General features: G+C 39.9%; 1 protein-coding gene across 1 annotated transcript in view; it reads right to left on the bottom strand.

Moving 5' to 3' along the window:
- Nucleotides 1–4,292: 4,292 nt before the first annotated feature.
- LOC103349523 (dapper homolog 3) overlaps nucleotides 4,293–21,414 on the bottom strand; it is a 44,292-nt gene continuing 27,170 nt past the window's right edge. The window contains exon 2 of the mRNA XM_070059305.1: nucleotides 4,293–4,922. Within this exon, the coding sequence (XP_069915406.1) occupies nucleotides 4,866–4,922 (57 nt within the window). The 3' untranslated portion in view covers nucleotides 4,293–4,865. The remainder of the gene's footprint in view (nucleotides 4,923–21,414) is intronic.

The following is a 21,414-nucleotide window of genomic DNA, read 5'->3' on the forward strand; positions in this document are numbered from 1 at the left end:
GAATAGCTTAAGAACTGTAGACAATTTGGTGTGTTTGTGTGCAGATAAAAGTTGAATGTGAAACAAGGAAGAACCTAAGAGCCAAACCACGGAGGACACTGCACATCATGCTAAACATTTGACTGCTTTCTTCAAGTTAGTGGCAGCATTGGCTTTGGTTTTAACTTGCTAACCTTAAAAGTAATCTCAAATATAGAAAGGGCAAGGCACTTCAAACAGGAGGAACAGTTGGGCCATGGGAATTGTGTTCTTCATGAGAGCAGAAGAGAAATTGAACTGGAGGAGAAGCAGATGGGCCACAGAGAAGGTGACATGTTAGAATCGTACATAATAGAAGAGGCAGGATTTAGTGACCATTTGGTGTGGAAGAAGAGAGGGAAGAGTCAAAGGTGACTTCTAGGTGTCTGATGTGGGTGACTGCTGATGTCCTCAACGGAAATAGAGAGCACAATGGGAATCCACTTCCATGGCAGAGATTGATTTACACACAAGCTTCTGTTTCCAACGGTTACACTGTCTAATTCACTTGCCAAGTAAACAAAAACGACCATGACCTGATCTGCCTTCAAGCTTCATAGTACTTGGCACTGGCTCTTGCTTTGTGAACTATATTTAAAGTAGCAAGAAGCATGGGGGTGTTCTTGGGTAAGAGTTGAAATTGCATTCTTTTACTTGTCTCTCATATTACATTTTTTCACTCAAAGTATTTAGAAAAATTAATCCTATGAAGCCGTGAGAAGACATGGAAGAAGCTTAAATGAACTTTACTAAGTCAAATAAACTACTATGAAAAGGCTACTACTGTATTATTCCAACTATTTGACATTCTGGAAAAGATAAAACTACGGAGATATTTAAAAGATCAGGATTTATCAAGGATTAGGAGGAAGGAAGAGATGAATACGTGGTACACAGAGGATTCTTTGGGCAGTGAGACAATTCTGTGTGATACTGTTAATAGTGGATAATGTCATTCTATATTTGTCAAGTCTCAGAAAATGGACAGCAGAAACAAAGAACCCAAATATAAACTACAGACTTCATAATGACATGTCAGTGCAGGTTCACTTTAAACAAATGCATGACTGTGATGCAGAGTTTTGACTGTAGAATAGTCTGTATGCATGGGGAGGGGTACATGAGAGATCTGTACACATTCTGCTCAATTTTTCTGTGAACCCAGAATTGCTCTATCAAAGAAAGCTTATTGCCAATTTTAAAATATGGATGCTTTGGCCTACTCAAGCTTTAGTTGGATTATATATATTTTCTAAGCCATCAATATTGTATTAACATTGAAACACTCAGCAACACCTAAAACTTGTGCTTCCTAGGTGCCTGTTAGTCATTTACATCTTAAGGTGAAGATAAAATCACAAAGTGAGGCACTGGGCGATATGACATAATTGCCACAACAAATACTACCTAAACTAGAACGTGTCATTGCAAACAAGGCCTTTTCTACCCTGCGCTTACACAGAAGGAGCACCCCACTTGTCTGAGGTCAAAGTTCAAGGGGTATCTGGATCACATATGAGAAGCAAGTACATGTGACAATAATCATTAAATCACAAGGTCACAATCCTCTAAAATTACTTTGGTCTCCAGCTTTATATTCAATAATATAAGTTTTGTAAAAAAAAAAAATTAGCAAAACTCTGAGAGGCAGTTAACCAAGGTCAGTAGGCCTTCAAACCAACTGAATCAATCTAAGATCTTTACATAACCCCCTGGAGAATTCACTCTTGAACTATTTACACCTGTTATTTCTATTGAGTATTGTTTTGGAGGGAATTTGTTTTTCACAGCAGAGAGAAGAGAGTTACAAATCCTAAGGATCTAATGGAAAACAATTACATGTGACTTTCATTTCTTTCAGCTACATGTGTCAGGGTTCTGACTAAAGCCACCTATGACACACATATGCTCACTTATTTTTCAAGATAACCTGATTAAGAAGGAGTGATATATTCAAGGGTAGGGCAGAGGATGGGGATCATAGATTTGAAGAGGTCTTTTATTACGGTTAATACTGGGGCCAGTGCTGTGGCACAGCAGGTTAAGATGTTGTCTGTGATGCCTTCATCCCACATGCATGCTGGTTTGAGTCTCCGCTGCTCTACTTCTGATCCAGCTCCCTGCTAATGTGCCCAGGGAAAGTAGCAAAAGATGACCCAAGTATTTGGGCCTCTGCCACCCAAGTGGGCAACCCAGATGGAGTTCCAGGTTCCTTACTTAAGTCTGGCCCATCCCTGGCATTGTGGCCATCTGGAGAACGAACCGGAAGATGGAAGATCAAAATCTCTCTCTCTTACTCGCTCTCTTTCTCTCCTCTCTCTGTAACTCTGCCTTTCATATAAACAAATAAATCTTTTAAAAAAGTAAAATAAAATTTTTAATTTAAATTATAATAGTTATGATTAATGACTCAATATTGTTATGCTGGTAGTAATAACGGCCATTCGTTATTCAGACTTCCTTACTTTTTATCTAACACCTTTTTTTTCTGTTTCAGAATCCCATCTATCACACTACTCTATGATTAATGGCCATGTCTACTTTCCTGTGACACTGTTTCAGCTTTCCCTTGCTTTCAATCACCTTGACGGTTTTCAAGATTATTGGTCAGTTATTTTCTGGACTGGGGATACATGTTTTCAGGATAAAGATCACAGTGGTAAAGTGCCCCTTTTATCACATTGCTCATAGTTTTCTCTGTTACTGTTATTTTAAAGCAGTTTTAGGTTAACAGCAAACTTGAGAGGAAGGTACAAAGAACCCTATTTCCTCCCTTGTCCCCACTCATGATAGCCTCCCCCTCGTCATCAGGCCCCACTACAGTGGTACCCTTAAGACAACTGGTAACCTATGTTGACACATCATTGTCACCCAGAGTCCATAATTTTCCGGAATGCCATAGAGTTGAAATCACCCAGTATTTACCCGTTTTAGATGGGCTGCTTTAGCTTAGCAATGCTAATTTAAGTTTCCTCCATGTGTTTCCATGGCTTGATAGCTTATTTCTTTTTAGTGCTGAATAATCTTCCACTGTACGACTATACCACAGTTTACTCAGCCATTCACCCACTGAAGGACATCTAGGTGGCTTCTCAGCCCACATTCCCTCAGACCTGCCAGGGTATTGCTTTTCTGCTCTCATAGAAAACAGATATTTCACATTGAATTGCGCCGACGTAGTCCCCACTTTCCTCCTGTAGCACACAAGTCAAAGTGTCTCCTCCAGGATAATTCCTCCACTCTGCTTCAACATCTATTTCTTCTGAAATATTCCCCACTGGCACCAGTAACTGTTTCTTACTCCCATCCCAGGCACCTTGCGCTCTCACCTGCCTCCCTGTCCTCAGTGGATTTCTGCGCAGATGTCTTCCATCAAAAATACCAAACATCAAAACATTTTCCCCTTAAACATAAATCCTCTTTTAATCACCACCTTTCTTCTCCTTCTAAGAAGTAGCCATAAAACTGTGACGCTAAGTTACATGGTGGCATTAGCAGGCACAATTATCTTTTCTTAATAATGTCTACTCATTAGCACTTTCAGATGTGGTATTTGAAAGATTGGGTTTTTAAATGATGAATAAGACAGAGGCAGCCAATCATTGCTTTATAAATTCCCAATCTCACCCACTGAAATTCTGCTAGACAGGAATATTTTTCGTATATCCAGAAGACTTCCTAATAAACAAATTTAGAATGAAAACAATGTGTGCATATATAGAGATACATATTTTTGTATGTGGTTCCCTAACAGTACCAGAGCTTTGATAATCCCATATAGGGAGTTTTTCTAGAAAGGGAAAATAATCCTACCCACCACAACATAATAGGTCCCAAGTTGCTCCTGACTAGCACTGGGGTAATCAGGCCTGTCTGTCTAAAGATACTGCCAGGGTTAATGACATACACACCTGTGGCAGCTTCTGCAAAAACTCATCTCACTCCCCAGGCAGCTGAAAAATTCCTTAGAAATCAGAGTGTGTCTGCAACCCTGAGGCCGGGTGAGAGGGCCTCTGCCCAGGCAGATCCCATAGGGACCTGCGCAAGAGGACTTTCCCCGCCTTCCTCCTGTTTTCTGCTTTGTTTTGCCAAGCTGCAAATTCTACAAGGAATTCTCAAAGTGATCAAACATTTATTTCATTACTTTCTAAAGCTGTCAAAACTCTTTAGTTCTTTTAAACATCTGTTATCATCTTTTAACTTGATTGCTATGAAAATAAATTTCTCTACAAACAAGATATCATGTGAGAAATTTTCCCTTCATCATTCTGTCATTAGATTTAAAAAAAGATTTATTTTATTGATAAAAGGAAGACTGAGAGAGAGAAAGAGACAGAAAGAGATCTTCCATCCATTGGTTCACTCCCCCAAATGGCTGCAATAGCCAGGGTTGGTCCAGACGAAGCGAGGAGCCTGGAACTTCAGTTGGGTCTCCCACGTGGGTACAGAAACCCAAGCACTTGGATCTTCTACTGCTTGAACCAGTGCTCCAATATGGGATGCCAGTGTCACAAGCATCAGTTTAACCCCCCTTGCCACAACCTTGACCCATTTTTAACAGTTTTTCTAAGGTTTTCGTAAACTTTTCTGAGCATAAGCTCAGCGCAGCCCTCTGGCAAACACACCGGAGGTAGTCCAGGTGCCAGGAAGCAGACTCAGTGCAGGGGTCATTTGCAACAGGGCCCGGCCCGACAGCGTCTAATTTATCTTCCAAGGGGTTCTGCTTCACAGCTGCTTCTGTTGGGCCATGACAACCTTGGTACCAAACGTCCTGGTGGACAGCGGGACAGAAGCCTACTCCAGTTCTTCCCTGCTTATCTCTCTTCATCCTTTTCGCAACATCTCACTCAAGAAGCTCCCAGCTCCTTCTTTATCACAGTTTTCAGTGGATGCCCAGGGCTATCCTGGAAAGATAAAAGATAAGAGGTAGGTAAGAAGCTCGTCCTGGTAGCAGACAGCCCTCTGGGCTCCTGGCCAGCACACTCACTTTACTGCCAGGAGCCTGTAAAAGCATCAGGGGACACTTTCGTTTTCCTCTCCCTGAAACATTAAAGGGAAACATTGTTGGCTGGGTTCCCCCTTACCTCTGAAAGCCAAAATTGAGCACATTATCAAATTAAGTAAATTGAACATTGCTGAAATTCTATTATCTAATATACTTTCTTCATTTTCTGACAGATGTTCTGATAACGCTGATGGCAGTTCCCCTGCCCTGGACGTAATTCAGGCCCTGGCATTGTTCAGCCGCATGCACGCCGTGGCACCGCAGTCTCCTGCAAGCTGAAAGACCCCAGTAACTTCCCTCTGTCCTTCATACCCAGGATAATTTTGAAGTATAAGACCTATTGTTTCATAGGAACAGAAGCTTTTGTTATTGCTCTCATTCTTCTTGTTATTGTTGATATCTTTTATCTACCCAGCCATCAGCACCTATAAAACTGATAAGACCAAGATGCACCCCTACATCTAATATGATGACAAAAATCATCCTTCTTCCCTTTCCAAATCAATATTTATAACTCAACAAGTTAGGAAAGAGCTCCATGGGGACACTGTTTCCCTAGTTCTAGGGGTATTTATCTAATCATCCTTTGCCCTCTGCTTTCTCAGGGACCATGAGCCCATTGTTTCTCTACCTTTAAAGGTGAGGCACTGCTACTCTGAGTCTAGGTATCTAAGAGCTACTCATTCTAAAACTTCTCTAGCATGGTCAGTGGATATCAGTCTTAATGGGAGAACACTAACAACCTCAAAAGTGAGACACATCGACTTTCCTCCCAATTCACTGTGTCCTCTGAACCTGATTACTTGTCAATCAAGCAATACCTTTTTCCCCATTGCACCAGGCATTTTTCAAGTCCATTTTGTCTGGCATTGGACAATCCTTTCTGCAAATAGTCTCAACACATTCTCCACAGTCATAGGGCGATGATCCCCTGGAGACAAGACCTTCAAGATGAAATCATATTTAAAATTTGATTAGGAAATATTGATAGAGTAGAAATCCAGGATTAAACCTGATAGATTAAATGTAGATTCTGCTTCCTTTCAAGGAATGGAGAGGATGTAGAGGGGACTGTGTGATGTTGGTGAGGTGAGGAAGGATTAAGGGTCCTTTTCTCTGTGCCTTCCTCTCCATCCAGTACTAGAAGCACACAAAGGGTTAATTGTCAGGCATATAGACACACGAAATTGCACAAGAGCCACAGTTTAGCAGGTCCAGCATAGAACTGCCCATCTTCCAAGAGATCTGCTTTGCCAGCTTGTTTGTTTCCATAGACTTTATTTTGAAAGCATGCTTTACTAGCTGGTTTTGAGGAAGCCGCCAACCTTCACCCTGTGCAATCTTAGCTCGCAGGTTCTCCTCCCATCAGTATTCCAGTACAGACCTAACTCTTTCTCATGACAGTCCAGGACCCTTCTGACACAAGTGATAAAACAATAAGAGAGAACGCGAGAAGCTTGCTCCTGCTGTAGGGGTGCTGTTATTATGCCTGCCACAAAACCAAAGTTTCACCAGATTTGCTACTTAATGGTGTTTGTATCACGGTCCACATGTAGGACACTGCCCCACCCTCCCCAAACATGGGTGTCAAGCTTTTCCTTCCCACAGTACCACCACACCTACACACCCATCCTTCAGTAGAAGTTTTCACAAATGTCCTCAGTGTTTTGAAAAACAGGGTACTCCAGATGTGCGTCAACCAAGTGTTCCAGTACCAGTGGTTGTTCTGGTGGATGATATAATGAGATTTGCAAACAACTTTCGATCATGAGCTCACATGCCACAACAAATAACCTTCCAGAGCTTACATACCACGACAGTTAGTCTTCCAGAACTTGACGATCACAACAACTCGTCTTGCAGAACTTGGAAGTGGGGATAGATGGTCTGGAGGTGCTGCCCTGGCTTCCACAGCACAGTCTGAAGGGCCGTTTGAAGGGCTGTTGGTCTTAGATGTTAGCTGGCTCCTCCCTTCAGTGCCAGCTGTGTGTCTGTTCTTTGGCACTCCCAGCTCATGTGCTTGGAACTCCTCTTCTTCCCTATCCCAGCACCTGTAAAATCCTTCACTCAACTCCTAGCCCACCAGGTGCAGTGGGTATGTCTTCTTCATTTTCATTCTCATTCAAAAAACTTCCCTTTTGATGCACACAGATCTTAACTTTTAAGTAAAAAGAAAATGTGATTTTTTTTCTTTTTACATTACCACTTTTCCCTGCCAAGGATGGGGAACCTTTTATCTGCTAAGGGAATTTTTGGGTATTTATAATATAATTTGTGGACCAGACAAAATTATCAATTTAAAAATTCACCTGTTATAGATTTATTGGATTAGGAGTCCTTCCTCTGGTTGCCTTGCCAGGGCCAGAACAAATGATTTTGCTGGCCTTGTACAATCTGTGGGCCAGACATTCCCCACCCCTGCTGGTCAACGTGATTGGCTCTTACTGACTTGAAGAAGGTCTATGTGAAATATATTATGGAAAAGTGTAAAGAATAAGATTTTAAACATAAGACACTCAAAGAAGATTGAATTTTGGTGGTTTTACAGATGATTTTAATGTGAAGGTTAGAAGAATTCAGTGATGATTTGGAGATTCCTATGCTTAGATGCTTAGGAAGTATACACAGTTTTAAAGTGTGTGTGGGTGGGGGGAGGGGATTGTCATTTTTAGCACAGCTGGTTAAACTGCTGCCTGCAAAACCAGTATCCCATATGGGTGCCAGTTCGAGTTTTGGCTGCTCCACTTCCAATCTAGCTCCCTAGATTGCAGTGGAGAATGGCCTAATTCCATGGGTTGCTGCACTCATGTGGGAAGCCCAGATGAAGTTCCTGGCTCCTGGTTTCAGTCCAGACCAGCCCCGGCTGTTATGGCCATCTGGGGAGTGAACCAGTGGGTGAAAGATTCTCTCTCTCTCCCCTGCCCCCCACCCCTCTGTTACTCTACCTTTCATATAAATAAATAAATCTTTAAAAAATAAAAAAGCAAAAATGCAGTATCCAATTCAAGAAAATTACTGATTAATTTGGAATTGGAAAAGTTGAGTTCTCAATGCTCACAACCACCAAAATGGAAATAGAAAATAGAGTACACATCGTTACATAGAAAACAGATTAGAAAGAAGGGAAAGCCAAGGATAGAATCCTGGGTGTGTCTACATTGACAGAGAAAAGAATGAAAACTATGAAGATAAAAATGAAAATGTATAAAAAGCAGAGTGGGTGAACTGGAAAAGGAAAGAAGGCTTCTCAAAAGAAAGAAAGTATAAGATATGCCAGGAACTGAGCTCAAAGTGTTCAGGAGCTGGGACCAGGTTCATTATTTTGAATGTGTTGGGTTGACATCTGGGATGTAAGGAAAGCTGAACTGGAGTGAGAAAATGCAAAAGGCAAATAGAAATTATTCCCTTGTGTTCTTTGATGTTGAAGAGGAGAATGGTGCAATGACTACATGAGGAAGCGGAAGTCTTGAGGAAGTAGAAGGCATTTTGATACAGGGCAAACATGCATCAAAGTGAAAAGCTAACAGCTAACAAAGAGAAGAGATCTGAAGACTATGGAAGAAGTGTGACTACTAAGGAATTCAAATTCAAATTAAATGAGCATGTGAGGAAAAGGAATTAAATTTTTATAAGCAAAACTAGTAGGATATTGAAGAAAAACTAGAAGGATATTAAAACAACTCATATTGGATTACCTCAATCTCTACAATGTAGGAAATGAAATATGTTGGCTACTTTAATGAGGGTGGGAAATAATCATGGGATATAAAAATGATCTGAAACATTATTAGTGATGAAATAGATTGTCAACATAAGGGAAGAACTTTTAGAGAACTGATTATATGTATTCATATTGAACACAAAGAGTAGCCTACATTTAACAACACAGAAAAGAAAGTGCTGAGGTGCCCAGCATTTGGGTTTTGGCAAACTTAGTTAAGGAGATAAGAAATTTTAAGAGTTGAAGCAACGACATTGAAATGGCTGAGTAGTGAGGCCAGCACTGTGGCGCAGTGGGTTAACGCCCTGGCCTAAGCTCCAGCATCCCATGTGGGAGCCGGTTCGAGACCCGGATGCTCCACTTCCAATTCAGCTCTCTGCTGTGGCCTGGGAAAGCAGTGGAAGATGCCCCTAGTCCTTGGGCCCCTGCACCTGTGTGGGAGACCTGGAGGAAACTCCTGGCTCCTGGCTTAGGATCCGTGCAGCTCTGGCCATTGCGGCCAATTGGGGAGTGAACCATTGGATGGCAGACCTCTCTTTCTCTCTCTCTCTCTGCCTCTCTTCTCCTCTCTCTGTGTATTACTCTCTTTCAGATAAATGAGATAAATCTTAGAAAGAAAGAGAGAAAGAGAGAAAGAGAAAAGAAGAGCTGAGTAGTGGCATGTGATTCTAGAAAGGTCCTAACAAGCTGAGTGAGGAGAGACAGAATAAGTCACAGTGGAGACTGATAGTAGCGAAGGTCTGACCCAAGAGAATGGAAGAGAGGAGCAACCAAAAGCAGGCTGTTGGGGCCGGTGCCACGGTGCACCACGTTAATCCTCCACCTGCGGTGCCGGCATCCCACATGGGCACCAGTTCTAGTCCCAGTTTCTCCACTTCCAATTCAGCTCTCTGCTATGGCCTGGGAAAGCAGTAGAAGATGGTCCAAGAGCTTGGGCCCCTGCACCCGCAAGGGAGATGGGGAAGAAGCACCTGGTTCCTGGTTTCGGATCGGCATTGTGGCCATTTGGGGAGTGAACCAACGGAAAAGACCTTTCTCTCTGTCTCTCCCTCTCACCGTCTGTAACTCTACCTCTCAAATAAAATAAATAAAATCTTTAAAAATAAAAAAGGAAGCTGCTGATGAATATGCAGTTGTATGGAAGGAAAGTCCATGCCATTGTTCTGTGTGGTCTAGAAGTAGTGAGAGGAGGTGAGACTCAAGGCACACTGATTGGATGTCAGCAAGGACAGCAGAGAAGGAGAAAATATCGGTGATTTGCTATTTAAGGCAACTGGCCTTTTTTTTTTTTTTTCAAGCAATTAAAGGGAGATATATTTGAAACTGCAGAAGTACACTGGGACTGGCTCATATTAAATAGGTTCAAAAGAATGGGATGTAAGTAGGCAGAATGCTAGCAAAGCAAATGGCTGAGGCAGAGTGAACAACAGGAATCAAGGAAGCAAAGGATTAGGAAAGCGCAGGAGGAGATGTATTAGTCAAGTAGACAGGGAAAATGCTAAATATGCAAAATATGCAAAGTTCTATTATTGCAAGAGTTTATATACTTAATCACTTCCAGTATTCCATTTGGAATGCAACTAGGATAAAACAGGGATATAAAACTCTATTCAATTTATTTTGGTTTTTCATCAAAGACACTTCAAGATATAGTCACATTAAATTTAGACGCATGTTACCAAACAGTATATGAAATTTTTGGAGTTTAGAAATAATGCTTTTATAAAAAAAAGAGAACAATGATCATTTTGTGGATAAAATCCAATGGTGTAGAAATTCAAATCCCAATGAATGCCCTTATTGGATATGGAAAATATTTTATATGATTTTATTGGACCCAAATATTCAGTTATTGGAGGGTTTTTTTAAATTAGCAAATGACCAAGACAGCTCCCCTAATAACACAATATGGCATGTATATTTTGGAAAGTATTCTTGAGAGTGAAATTATAGTTGATAAAATCTAATATAAAGGGACTGTCTCACAATGGAATGTTGTATTTTCTGAACAATTAAGATTAGATGTGATCTCAACTGTTGACTGCATAAAGAAATTATGGTATATTTCACTATGCAGTACTACTCAGCTGTTAAAAAATAAAAGAAAGAAAGAAAGAAATCCTGTCTTTTGCAACAAGATGGAAATACTTAGTGAAATAAGACAGTCCCAAAAAGACAGATATCGTATTTTCCCTGATTCAAGGTAACTAATATAGTACATGAAATGTAACAGATTGGAGTGAAATAGATATTCTGAGATTCAATAATTATTCATAAACAAGCCCTTGTCTCTTCCATTGAGGAATAGTGGTTTTTGTTTTTTGGTTTTTTGGTTTGCTTGTTTGTTTCCCTATATACTATTTGTTGAACTCTTTTACTTAGACTAGGGTTAACCATATGATCATTAAGTATACAGAAAACAGATCTTTGTAAAAATTAAGAGTGGGAATTTGAGAGGGAGGGAGAGCAAGGGCTGCAGAATGGGTGGAAGGGATGGTAGGAGGGAAGTGTTTCTTTGGTCCTCAATCTGTACCTATGAAATATATGAAACTTGTATAACTTCAATAAAATAAAAAAAAAACCCACAGCCAGTAATAAAACAGATCAATCATAATTAAAAATGATTAGAAAACTCTACAACATAATATATCATTTTATGGTAAATAAATCTTGATTGAAACAGTAAAAAAAATATAATGGGAAAAAGAAATGGAGCCTGCAAAGAAAAGTTGGTGAATTGAGGTTTTATTTTACTTTGAAACAATGCCTAGAGATTCCTCTTCCACTTTACAGAGCCATTACAGATGTGCTGGGTAAGGCATCGCATAAACTGGATGATTTATTTCTCTGGGATTACCTCTGTTGTAAACAAATAGGTCACAACACATAGAATAAACTTTGTTGTTGTTTGTCTCTTACCCTAGAGACATGATTAGCAAAGTATCACATGATTTCCTCTCTCTTCACTTTTTCATAATTCCTCCATCAATTTTATGAACAATAAAATTACAAAAATAGCAGTTTTTAATGTGACAAAAATAGAGGAGGTGAGATGAAAGATTAGAAGAATGAAGGATTCCTAAGCCTGTTTGAAAAAGAATTTTTCAAAAGACATGAATGATCAAAGAAAGACTCAAATCAAGAGATTACACAAAGAAAGAACAGAATTTCAGCTCAGCTGCCTGGAAGGCATCAACTCGGGTTATCTGATGAGATTTCCAGAGCTTGTATTGGAAGTAAGAATATTGTGTACTGCTAGATTTTTATGAAGTCTTGCATATTTTTCTGCATAACTTTGGTTGTTCCACTTTTGAGTAAACATACGACTTAGCTGATGATAAACAGTTAATCAAAAATTGAAAATAAAGTCATTCATAAAATCCACATGTAGTATAGAAAAATCTCTGGATGATCATGTTTCTTTCCCTATTTTCACCTGGACATTTTAAAAGTATTTAGCCACAACTTCATAATATGCTTTTGGCTTTTTCCGTATTGGCTTTTCATTGGCAGATGGTTGGCCAAGAAAAAAAATAGAAAACTTCAAAGTATCTGTCAGTTTTACAAACATGAAAATATTAAAGGTATACAAGTCATCATTTTAAATGAAAATATGCATCATTTTCCTCTATAAAATTTATAAAACATTCTATAAACAATAATATATTGTAATAATAATTACTAGAAACAAATTTTTTCTTATTTTCCACAGCAAGTACATGAATATGAATATTGAGTAGAAGAGGCAAAACCAATCTTGTCTCATTTTTCAAAGTCTATTTTTATTTATTTGAGAGGCAAAATAATAGAATACAGAGAAAGAGAAAGACAGAGGGAGAAAGAGAGAGAGAGAAAGCTCTTCCAACTTTTGCTTCACTCGCCGAACGGCCACAACAGCCAGGACTGGGTCAGGAGCCTGGACTCTGGCTCTCCAATGTGAGTAGCAGGTGTCCAAGCCCTTGAGTCATCCTCTGCTGTCTCTCAGAGCATGCATTAGCAGGCAGCTAAGAATGAGAAGCAAAGTAACTGGAACTTCAGTAAGGCATTGATATATGGGTTGAGGGCATATATATATTGATATATGAGTTGTGAAAGAGATTACCCTTTTTTTGAGATTGCCCCTATGGTTAATGAGATCTTAGAAAATTCTTCAAAATGAAATAGTAAACAGAACCTCAATGTACAAAATTCACCATATATTTTTTTTCCACTAAGAGGACACACATTTTTTATCTGTAGACCTAACATTGAATGCATTCATGCATATAGCACATAAAATATTCAAATTTAGTGTCCTGTGTGTCTTAGTCTTTTCAGAGTGCTAGAACAAAATGCTGCTGATGGAGGAGGTTACAAACAGCAGGAATTTCTTTCTCACCATTGTGCAGGTTGGGAAGTCCAAGTTTAAGGCAAAGTGGATTCAGTGTCTGCAGAGGACCTGCGCTGGCTCGTAGCTGGTGTCTTCACTGGGTTCTCACAAGGCAGAAGGAGCAGAGTGATCTCTGACACCTTTTTCATAAAAACACTAAATCCTATGCGTGAGGATACTGCCCTCATAATCTAACCACCTTCCAGCAGCCCTAGCTCCCAACATCATAAGGGTGATTCGTTTTAGCCTATGATTTGGGGGAGACAGAATCATTCCAGACCATAGCATCTTGTAAATTGACAATGTTCAAAGAACAGTGATGTGGGTCTCTGGAATGTTTTTAGCTCTAATCCCTACACTTCTTAGACAATATATTTACAATTTTTAGAGAAATGCTTTCCAGCAGAAGACATAAATAGAAAAGATAAGAGGAGTCAATTAACTCAATATCATCTTTCACAAAAGTAAACTGTAGAAGATTGCAACTGTTGCTTTTATCGTTCTATTTTCTTTTTATTTGAAAGTGCATAAAGGTTGCTGTTCTTAATACACATGCCTTATAAGGAACCACAAGGATTTTGCATTTGCCATCACTTATCCACTGATGTATAGATAAATTTTTACAGTACCATAAATTTTCACAATATAAACTCAATAAGGGCATGCACTTTGAAAGCATCTGCCTTGTGGTCTACAATGTTGCCATACTAAAAAAGGACCACGGTTAACCTTCACTTTGAACAATACTCATCATTCTGATGCAAATCTCTGACTGTGATGCAGATCTTTCATGGATATGAGAGGGGAAGAAAAACCCTTATATCTTAGGGTTTCAGAGTTAAAACTGGAAAACCTGCCTCTGTCTTTAATGTAACCATTCACCAAAGCAAACTATGAGTTCAAAATCCTGCCATTACCACAGTCACCACAAAACCTGCAGCTATGCTCTCTGAGGTCTTTCCACAACCTCAAAAATCAAGGGAATAGTTGCTGGCATTTATAGTTTTATTCTACATTGAGGCGGAGAAAGAGAGGTCATCGAATACTCAAAAAATGTGTCATTAAATAGAATGTGAACTACTTATATAAAAATATGAATCCTGCATCATCTCTGGATTGAAGCTGAAAACACCCTAAATTGTACCAATTTTCAGCAGTATCATGAAGTTGCTATTTCCTTTTGTCAAACCTAACAAGGATGGAATGAATATGTCATAGGTTCTTTTGAAGTTAAAATTTTAAGCCCACTTGCAAAAAAACAAAAAAATAGGAGGAAGAGCAACTCTTTCTTGGCTTAATAGGTTGTCATATAGATTCAACATTTATGTTGAGAGAGTGAGTAAAATATAAGAAAGCCCTGGAATTTCAAAGACTTAATACTATAAGGAGTATAGTAGAATATGGGTATTGTGGGGGAGGGGTTAAGCAAGGATTTTGAGAGTTTAATAATGAATGAATGAAAATGAATTCTTAAATAGACTTTTTTTACAAAAAAAATTATCCCTGGGGTAGGCATTGTGGCACAGTGGGTTAAGTCACTATGTGGGAAATCCACTTCCCATGTCTGAGTGTCTGGGAGGGAGTCCTGCCTCCACTTCCCATCCTGCTTCCTGCTAATGTACCTGGGAAACATTTGATGGCCCAAGCATTTGGGTTCCTGCCACCTGTGTGGAGGGACCCAGATGGAGTTCCTGCCACCTGGCTGCAGCTTGGCTCAGCCCTGCGTATTGTGGACATCTGGGGAGTAACCAGTAGACAGAAGATCTGTCTTCTCCTCTATGTCTCTCCCTCTCTTTCTGTCACTCTGCCTTTCAAATAAATAACTAGAACTTTTTGAAAAGTTTTGAAAAATTACTTGTTACTGAGATTTTACTACTTTTACTCAAATTTTATTCCTGTTAACTCAAAATTATACAAATCAAAATCAGTACAAATGTAGAAGCTTTTTAGATCTGTACCTATCTGTATGTATTTAGTATAGTATGTAAATTCTTTCTTAAGAAATGATGTTTGCAAATAAGACCATGAAATCCATTTTTACATGTTTAAAATGTATGCTGAAAATATGCTGATGCAGCATGCTGTGGTATAACTCAACACACGACCTACTCTCAGAAATAAACTTCCATGTAGCACAAACATACTGATGCTAGTATTTCTCTGTGTTTATTTAATAGCACTCCTGGCTTTTACTATCTTTTATTTTCCAATTTTTATGATAAATTCACAACATCTTTTGGGCAAAGTGAAGGTAAATGCACATTTCATACTATATCTTTAAGCTCAGTCTGAATAAGCCAGCTGGTGGAGCAGGCTTTGGATATTTATGTATTCTTATAATAAAAAATTAAAAGGCAAAGAAAATTATGGATTGAAAACAAAATAGCCACCATTGAAGACTCCTTGCATACTATATTTTCCTGCTAAGATATAATCATATTTACTCACATCTCTTTGTATATTTTAGGATTGCTACCATATATCCATCAATCCTTTGCTTTATACAAATAACTCTCCTGAACCATATCATTTGCAATAAGATGTAGATTAGCTATATTGCCATATCAGTATATATAGATCTTCCATATTTTAGTAGCCATATATTATTTCACTACATTATTTCAGCTAATCTACATGATCATTAATTAGAAATTAACCTAATTTTATCTTTTTTTTTTTTTTTTTTGACAGGCAGAATGGACAGTGATAGACAGAGAGAAACGTCTTCCTTTACCGTTGGTTCACCCTCCAATGGCCGCTGCAGCCGGCGCACCGCGCTGATCCGAAGCCAGGAGTCAGGTGCTTCTCCTGGTCTCCCATGGGGTGCAGGGCCCAAGCACTTGGGCCATCCTCCACTGCACTCCCGGGCCACAACAGAGAGCTGGACTGGAAGAGGAGCAACAGGGACAGAATCCGGAACCCTGACCGGGACTAGAACCCGGTGTGCCGCAGGCGGAGGATTAGCCTATTGAGCTGCAGCACCGGCCTAGAAATTAACCTAATTTTATCTTACTACTTTAATGCAGGAATGAAAATACTGAACATATATACACCATTATAAATTATAATTATACATTATGATTAAGTTTTAGAAATAATAATCTAGGTAAAAATCTATCGTTAAAAATTAATTTGACAAATGATTCCTGAAAATCAGGCTTATTAACTTTTTTTTTAATTTGACAGGCAGAGTTATAGACAGTGAGAGAGAGAGAGACAGAGAGAAAGGTCTTCTTTCTGTTGGTTCACTGCCCAAATGGCCGCTACGGCCGGTGCTGTGCCGATCCGAAACCAGGAGGCAGGTGCTTCTTCCTGGTCTCCGGTGCAGGTGCAGGGGCCCAAGCACTTGGGCCATCCTCCACTGCCTTCCCGGGGCCACAACAGAGAGCTGGACTGAAAGAGGAGCAACCGGAACTAGAACCCGGCACCCTTATGGGATGCCGGCACCACAGGCGGAGGATTAACCAAGTGAGCCACGGCGCCGGTCCCAGGCTTATTAACTTTAATGTCTATGTATTTTACAATTGACATCTATTTCATAAACATTATTAAAGAAGAAATTAGATTCCTATTAACATTCATTTTATATATTGAATGTTTGTGTTCCCTAGAAATTCGTGTTAAAGTCCTCCTCTGACAATATGGCTATTTTTGGAAATGGGAAACAATTTAGGCTAAATGAGGTCATAAGGGTGGGGTCCTGACCAGATAAGATTAGTGTCCTTATAAGACACTGGAGAATGCTGGAGAATGCTCCCTCTCCCTGTCTCTCTCCTTCCCTCTTCTCTCTCCCCTTCTCTCTCCACTCCTCCACCTGCTACCTGGTGCTCATGTAACCCAGGGAAAGACTTGTGAGCACATGGCAAGAATACAACCGTCTGCAAACCAGGAGGAGAGCCACCACAAACTGGCCATGCTCTGGTCACACTTTTTTTCTGTCGATTAAGATAGAATAAGTAGTGAATCAAATTTGTTGCTAGTTATTCATAAAACCCTTTTAACTTTCAATCTGGCTAGGTATGACTTGTTAATAGTCAGTTTAATGGACTTTATACACAGAGGTGAAATAAGAAGTAGAAAATAATGTTTCAGGAAATTGAATTCACAACATATATTTAATTTTTTGCTAAAAGTCATGTTTCATTTTGGGAAAATACCTCATACTCTAAACTTCATAAAAACCAATAAGTGGGGGAATTTTTTAAAGATGAAAAAGTAATTTAAAATAAAGCAATAGAAGAAAGGAAGAGTTTTTTTTAAAATATTTATTTTATATATTTGAATGACAGAGTTACAGAGAGAGACAGGGAGAGAGAGAGAGAGAGATAGGGAGAGAGAGAGAGAGACAGGGAGAGAGAGAGAGAGAGAGAGAGAGAGAGAGATATCTTTTCAACTACTGGCTCACTCCAAATGACCACTATGGGCAGGGCAGGGCCAAGCAGAAGCAGGAACCTGGAACTCCATCTGGGTCTCCCACGTGGATGGAGAGATCTAGGTGGTTGTGCAGTATTCCGCTGCTTTCCCAGGCACATTAGCAGCCAGGAACAGCCAGGACATGAACTGGTTGCTGGCATTGCAGGCAGAGGCTTAACCTGCTGTGCCCCACGGAAGAATTGTTGAATGTGTATGTGTCTATATCCAATCAACCACTATGGTCATTGAATCTTTATTTATAACCAAGTTATTATGCTAACATCTGTGTAGGATGAAAACAAAGGCTCACTTCTTTAACACTTAATAGTTTACAAATATATTTCATGCCCCTATTCATTCTATACTTACCCCCTACCTTACTGAAAATAAAAATCAGGGCTGGGCATTTGGCATAGTTCTTAAGAGGCCACTAGAGACAGTCACTTGGGAACGTGTCTGGGTTTGAGTGCTCACTCTGCTCCCTAGTCCAGTCTCCTGTTAGCACAAATCCTGAGAGATGGTGGTGATCGCTCAAGTAGTTGGCTCCTTTCTACCCATGTTTCTAGAACTCTCAACTTCCAGTTTTGGTCCTGGCCCAGCCCCAGCCATTCAGGGCATGTGAGGAGTGAACCAGCAGATGGGTGTTCTGTCTGTCAGTCTCTCCCTCGCTGTCTTTCTGCCCCTCAAATAAATAATTAGAAAATTCTAAAGAATAAAAGGTGTCTCTTATAAAGAATATATCATTGAGATTTGATGGATGAGGAAACTCAGATGCAAGGACACTCGGAAGGGCATCCCAGGTCTCGTAACCAGGACGTATCGGAAGGACGGGAACCGAGATTCCATGAGCACCAAAGCTTGGGCTCTTCCATCTTCAGTGAACTCTTTTCTTTCCTTCATACACATTCACATATGTGTTGAACACGCTTCAGTGAGTGTCCATTCCACAGGAGCAGAAAACAAATGAAAAGGACACAGTCCTGGCCACTGCGAAAGGAGCATGGTGGTGGGGTTTCAGAGAAGCGGCACCCACAGGTACCAGCTGCTCTGCCGGAAGCAGATGCAGGAACATGGAGACCTGGCTCATTCTGGAGAATGTCAGAGATGGCTCTCAGAGAGACTGCTGCCTGGACAGGTGTTAGAGGAACCATGAGAGTTGCCCAGACCAACAAGGGAATGGGGGATCTACAGCTGACTCCGTTAGGCTGCACTTTCCAGTAATGTGGAAGACAGAGGCTGGCTGACTACTCCACGGCCCTTCCTGTGGTGCACACATCAACACTGGAACACAAAAGTGAATTACTCTGATACTTATATATTTGCTTTCCTATAAGTATTGAGGTCTAAATGATCATGTTACACTTATGCATATTATATAGTTATATTTAAATTCACATCTGCATTTTTTTTTTTTTTTTTTGCTGAAACCCATGAGTTCACATCACGCTCCAATCACAGAATAGGTTTCATTCTAGTTTTCTCCCTTTCCCTACTTCCAGCTTTTCTCTCTGACAACGAGACACCAGGAGCCCACTTTTCTTTCTTTCTTTCTTTACTGGTGTGATTCACCTTCTACACAGAACCAGTCTCTCATGACCACGAGTGCCCTTTTCCTGACTGGATACCTTGGTTACCCAGCTCTCACCCCCAGTGCAGGTTTAGATGCTCCACACTTCCTCAACCCCATGTATAAACATCCTCCTCCCTCTGCTTACGCTCAAGACCCCATGACAAACTGCCCTTCCCTGGCGATGCTTTCTGGCTCCTGCTTGGGCTCTGATGCACACCACCAACTCCCGGGGGTGAATTCCTCACTCTTGGGCTCTCAGCATCCCTCACCAGGCTGTGCCTCCAGGTGTGTGTGTACATGGCCTGCTGCACTCTGTATCACCCGAAGCTGTAGGGATGGTTCCTCCACAAAGAGAGAAAGGGGAAATTGGAAACTAAGAACCTGGCTTCCTCTACTTTCTGTTGGAAAATCAGAAGCAGTGATTCCCAGAAAGGAAACTCTAAGATCTTGCGGTTTGAAACACATAGCCAATCTATAATTTTGCATTTGGAAGAAGAAACAAATATATTGTTTTCATGATACAGGCTGCTGAAAAGGAAGCTGAACAAAATCTTGTTGGATAAGAATATGGATCTGTGGTAAGGAGGAAAGGAAATGAGATCAAAACGAGGCACGGGTTTAAAAGCATTGCAGAAGCAAGTCATCTCTGCTCCCGGGGGCTTCTTTCCACTCTGCTTTGGTTTGACTTGATCTTTATTAGCATTGTAGGGTGGAAGACACTTAGATGACCCTTTCTGGTGAAAGATACTTACATAGCTCAAGACCAGGAAGTCCTCAATTACTGCAAATCCTTATGTGTGCGTGCGTGTGTGTGTTAGTTTAATATCTTAAAACAAAGGTATTAGGCTACATGCATGAAAATCTATGATTGGCCAATTTAGAAAGTTATTTTCCTCTTATTCTGTTATTGTTTAAAAAATATATTTACAGTATGTAAGCAAGTCATAACTGAAAAGGGTCGGAAGTTGCAGGACCTTTATTACAAAGTTAGGTGTTACGATCGAGTAACATGAGGTGTCTTCCACATATTCAGTGCTGACCTTGCTGTTCTTTTTTGGGCCATTTCCGCATATAAAAACTACACTGAATGGCCACATTATAATGATCTCCTTCCCTTAATAAACAGTTTTCAAAAGCCTTTAAAGTCTACAAGTCTCCTTGGAGACTTCAATTTCAAGAATTTATCTTAAGGAAAGTATCCTAATGAAGTAAGATCATAAACAAATTTTAGCAACATTATTAAAGACAACTATATTATATATAACTAAATACTTAGAAATTATCAATGTCCCAATGTACAAGTTTAGATGAATAATTATTTTCTAATCCTGAAGTGGGATATCATATAATTTTTAAATGATTTGAAGTAGATATTGATCAGAAAATAATTATTTATTTTATGTATTGTTGAATGAAAAATAGATTTTCTAGAGAATTTTTTATTATGTATACTAGTATACAAATGAATATAATTTTGTGTTTAATGTACATCTAATGTAACTTATATTTAAAGAAAATATATATCTGTGAATATATACATAGAAAAAGTTGTTGTTTGGAATAGATTAAAACATCACATCATATATTGACCATTACGTATTAATGCCATCTTCTCCAGGCTCAAAGAAGAAAATTCGATAATTTCCTTTGAAGAACAGAAAGCACCTTAGCACCTCAATAATCTTTATAGCTGGGGTGCACCTGTGCTACTTCCTCTTATTTACAATGACATCAAAAATCACCTGAAAAATATCCTTCAACACCTCACTCTAGTACCCCGAGTTAGTTAAACCTTGGAAAAAAGTTAAAATTAAACTAAACATAAAGCAAATCTTTTGAATTTGACCTTTAGGAATAAGAAAATTTATGGAAAATGAAAAACGGAGAAATTTTATCTCAAAGTACTTAAGAATTCCCTGTCCAAGAAACTTTCTTGAGCTTTAGGTGCACAGTGAATGACTTAGAAAATCAGCACGTCCCTTTAGCCATTGTACTCTGTGGGGAGCAACTCGGACTAGACTAAGTTACTGGAATTAAGACTTATTCTATGCATCTGCTCTCCCACAATATGGCACTGAGAAGGGAGTAACAACTTCTACGCAGCTGCCTCTCGCCAACTTGAGTGATGACCTGCAGGAGCTGATCCTGCTCCTGATTGGAGGAGAGCAGCGTACTCGGCGTGTGGGTAGCAGAGTTGGGGTTGGTGGAAGAGGACTATAAAGGAGGAGAGAGACAACATGCACCAGGAACATCTATCTGAAGGAACACCTGAGCAGCCACCGAGAGAGCCGGCCGGCGGTGTGCCGCTCCCCCGCGGA

The sequence above is a fragment of the Oryctolagus cuniculus genome, chromosome 16, assembly GCF_964237555.1.
Source record: "Oryctolagus cuniculus chromosome 16, mOryCun1.1, whole genome shotgun sequence".
Taxonomy (NCBI): domain Eukaryota; kingdom Metazoa; phylum Chordata; class Mammalia; order Lagomorpha; family Leporidae; genus Oryctolagus; species Oryctolagus cuniculus.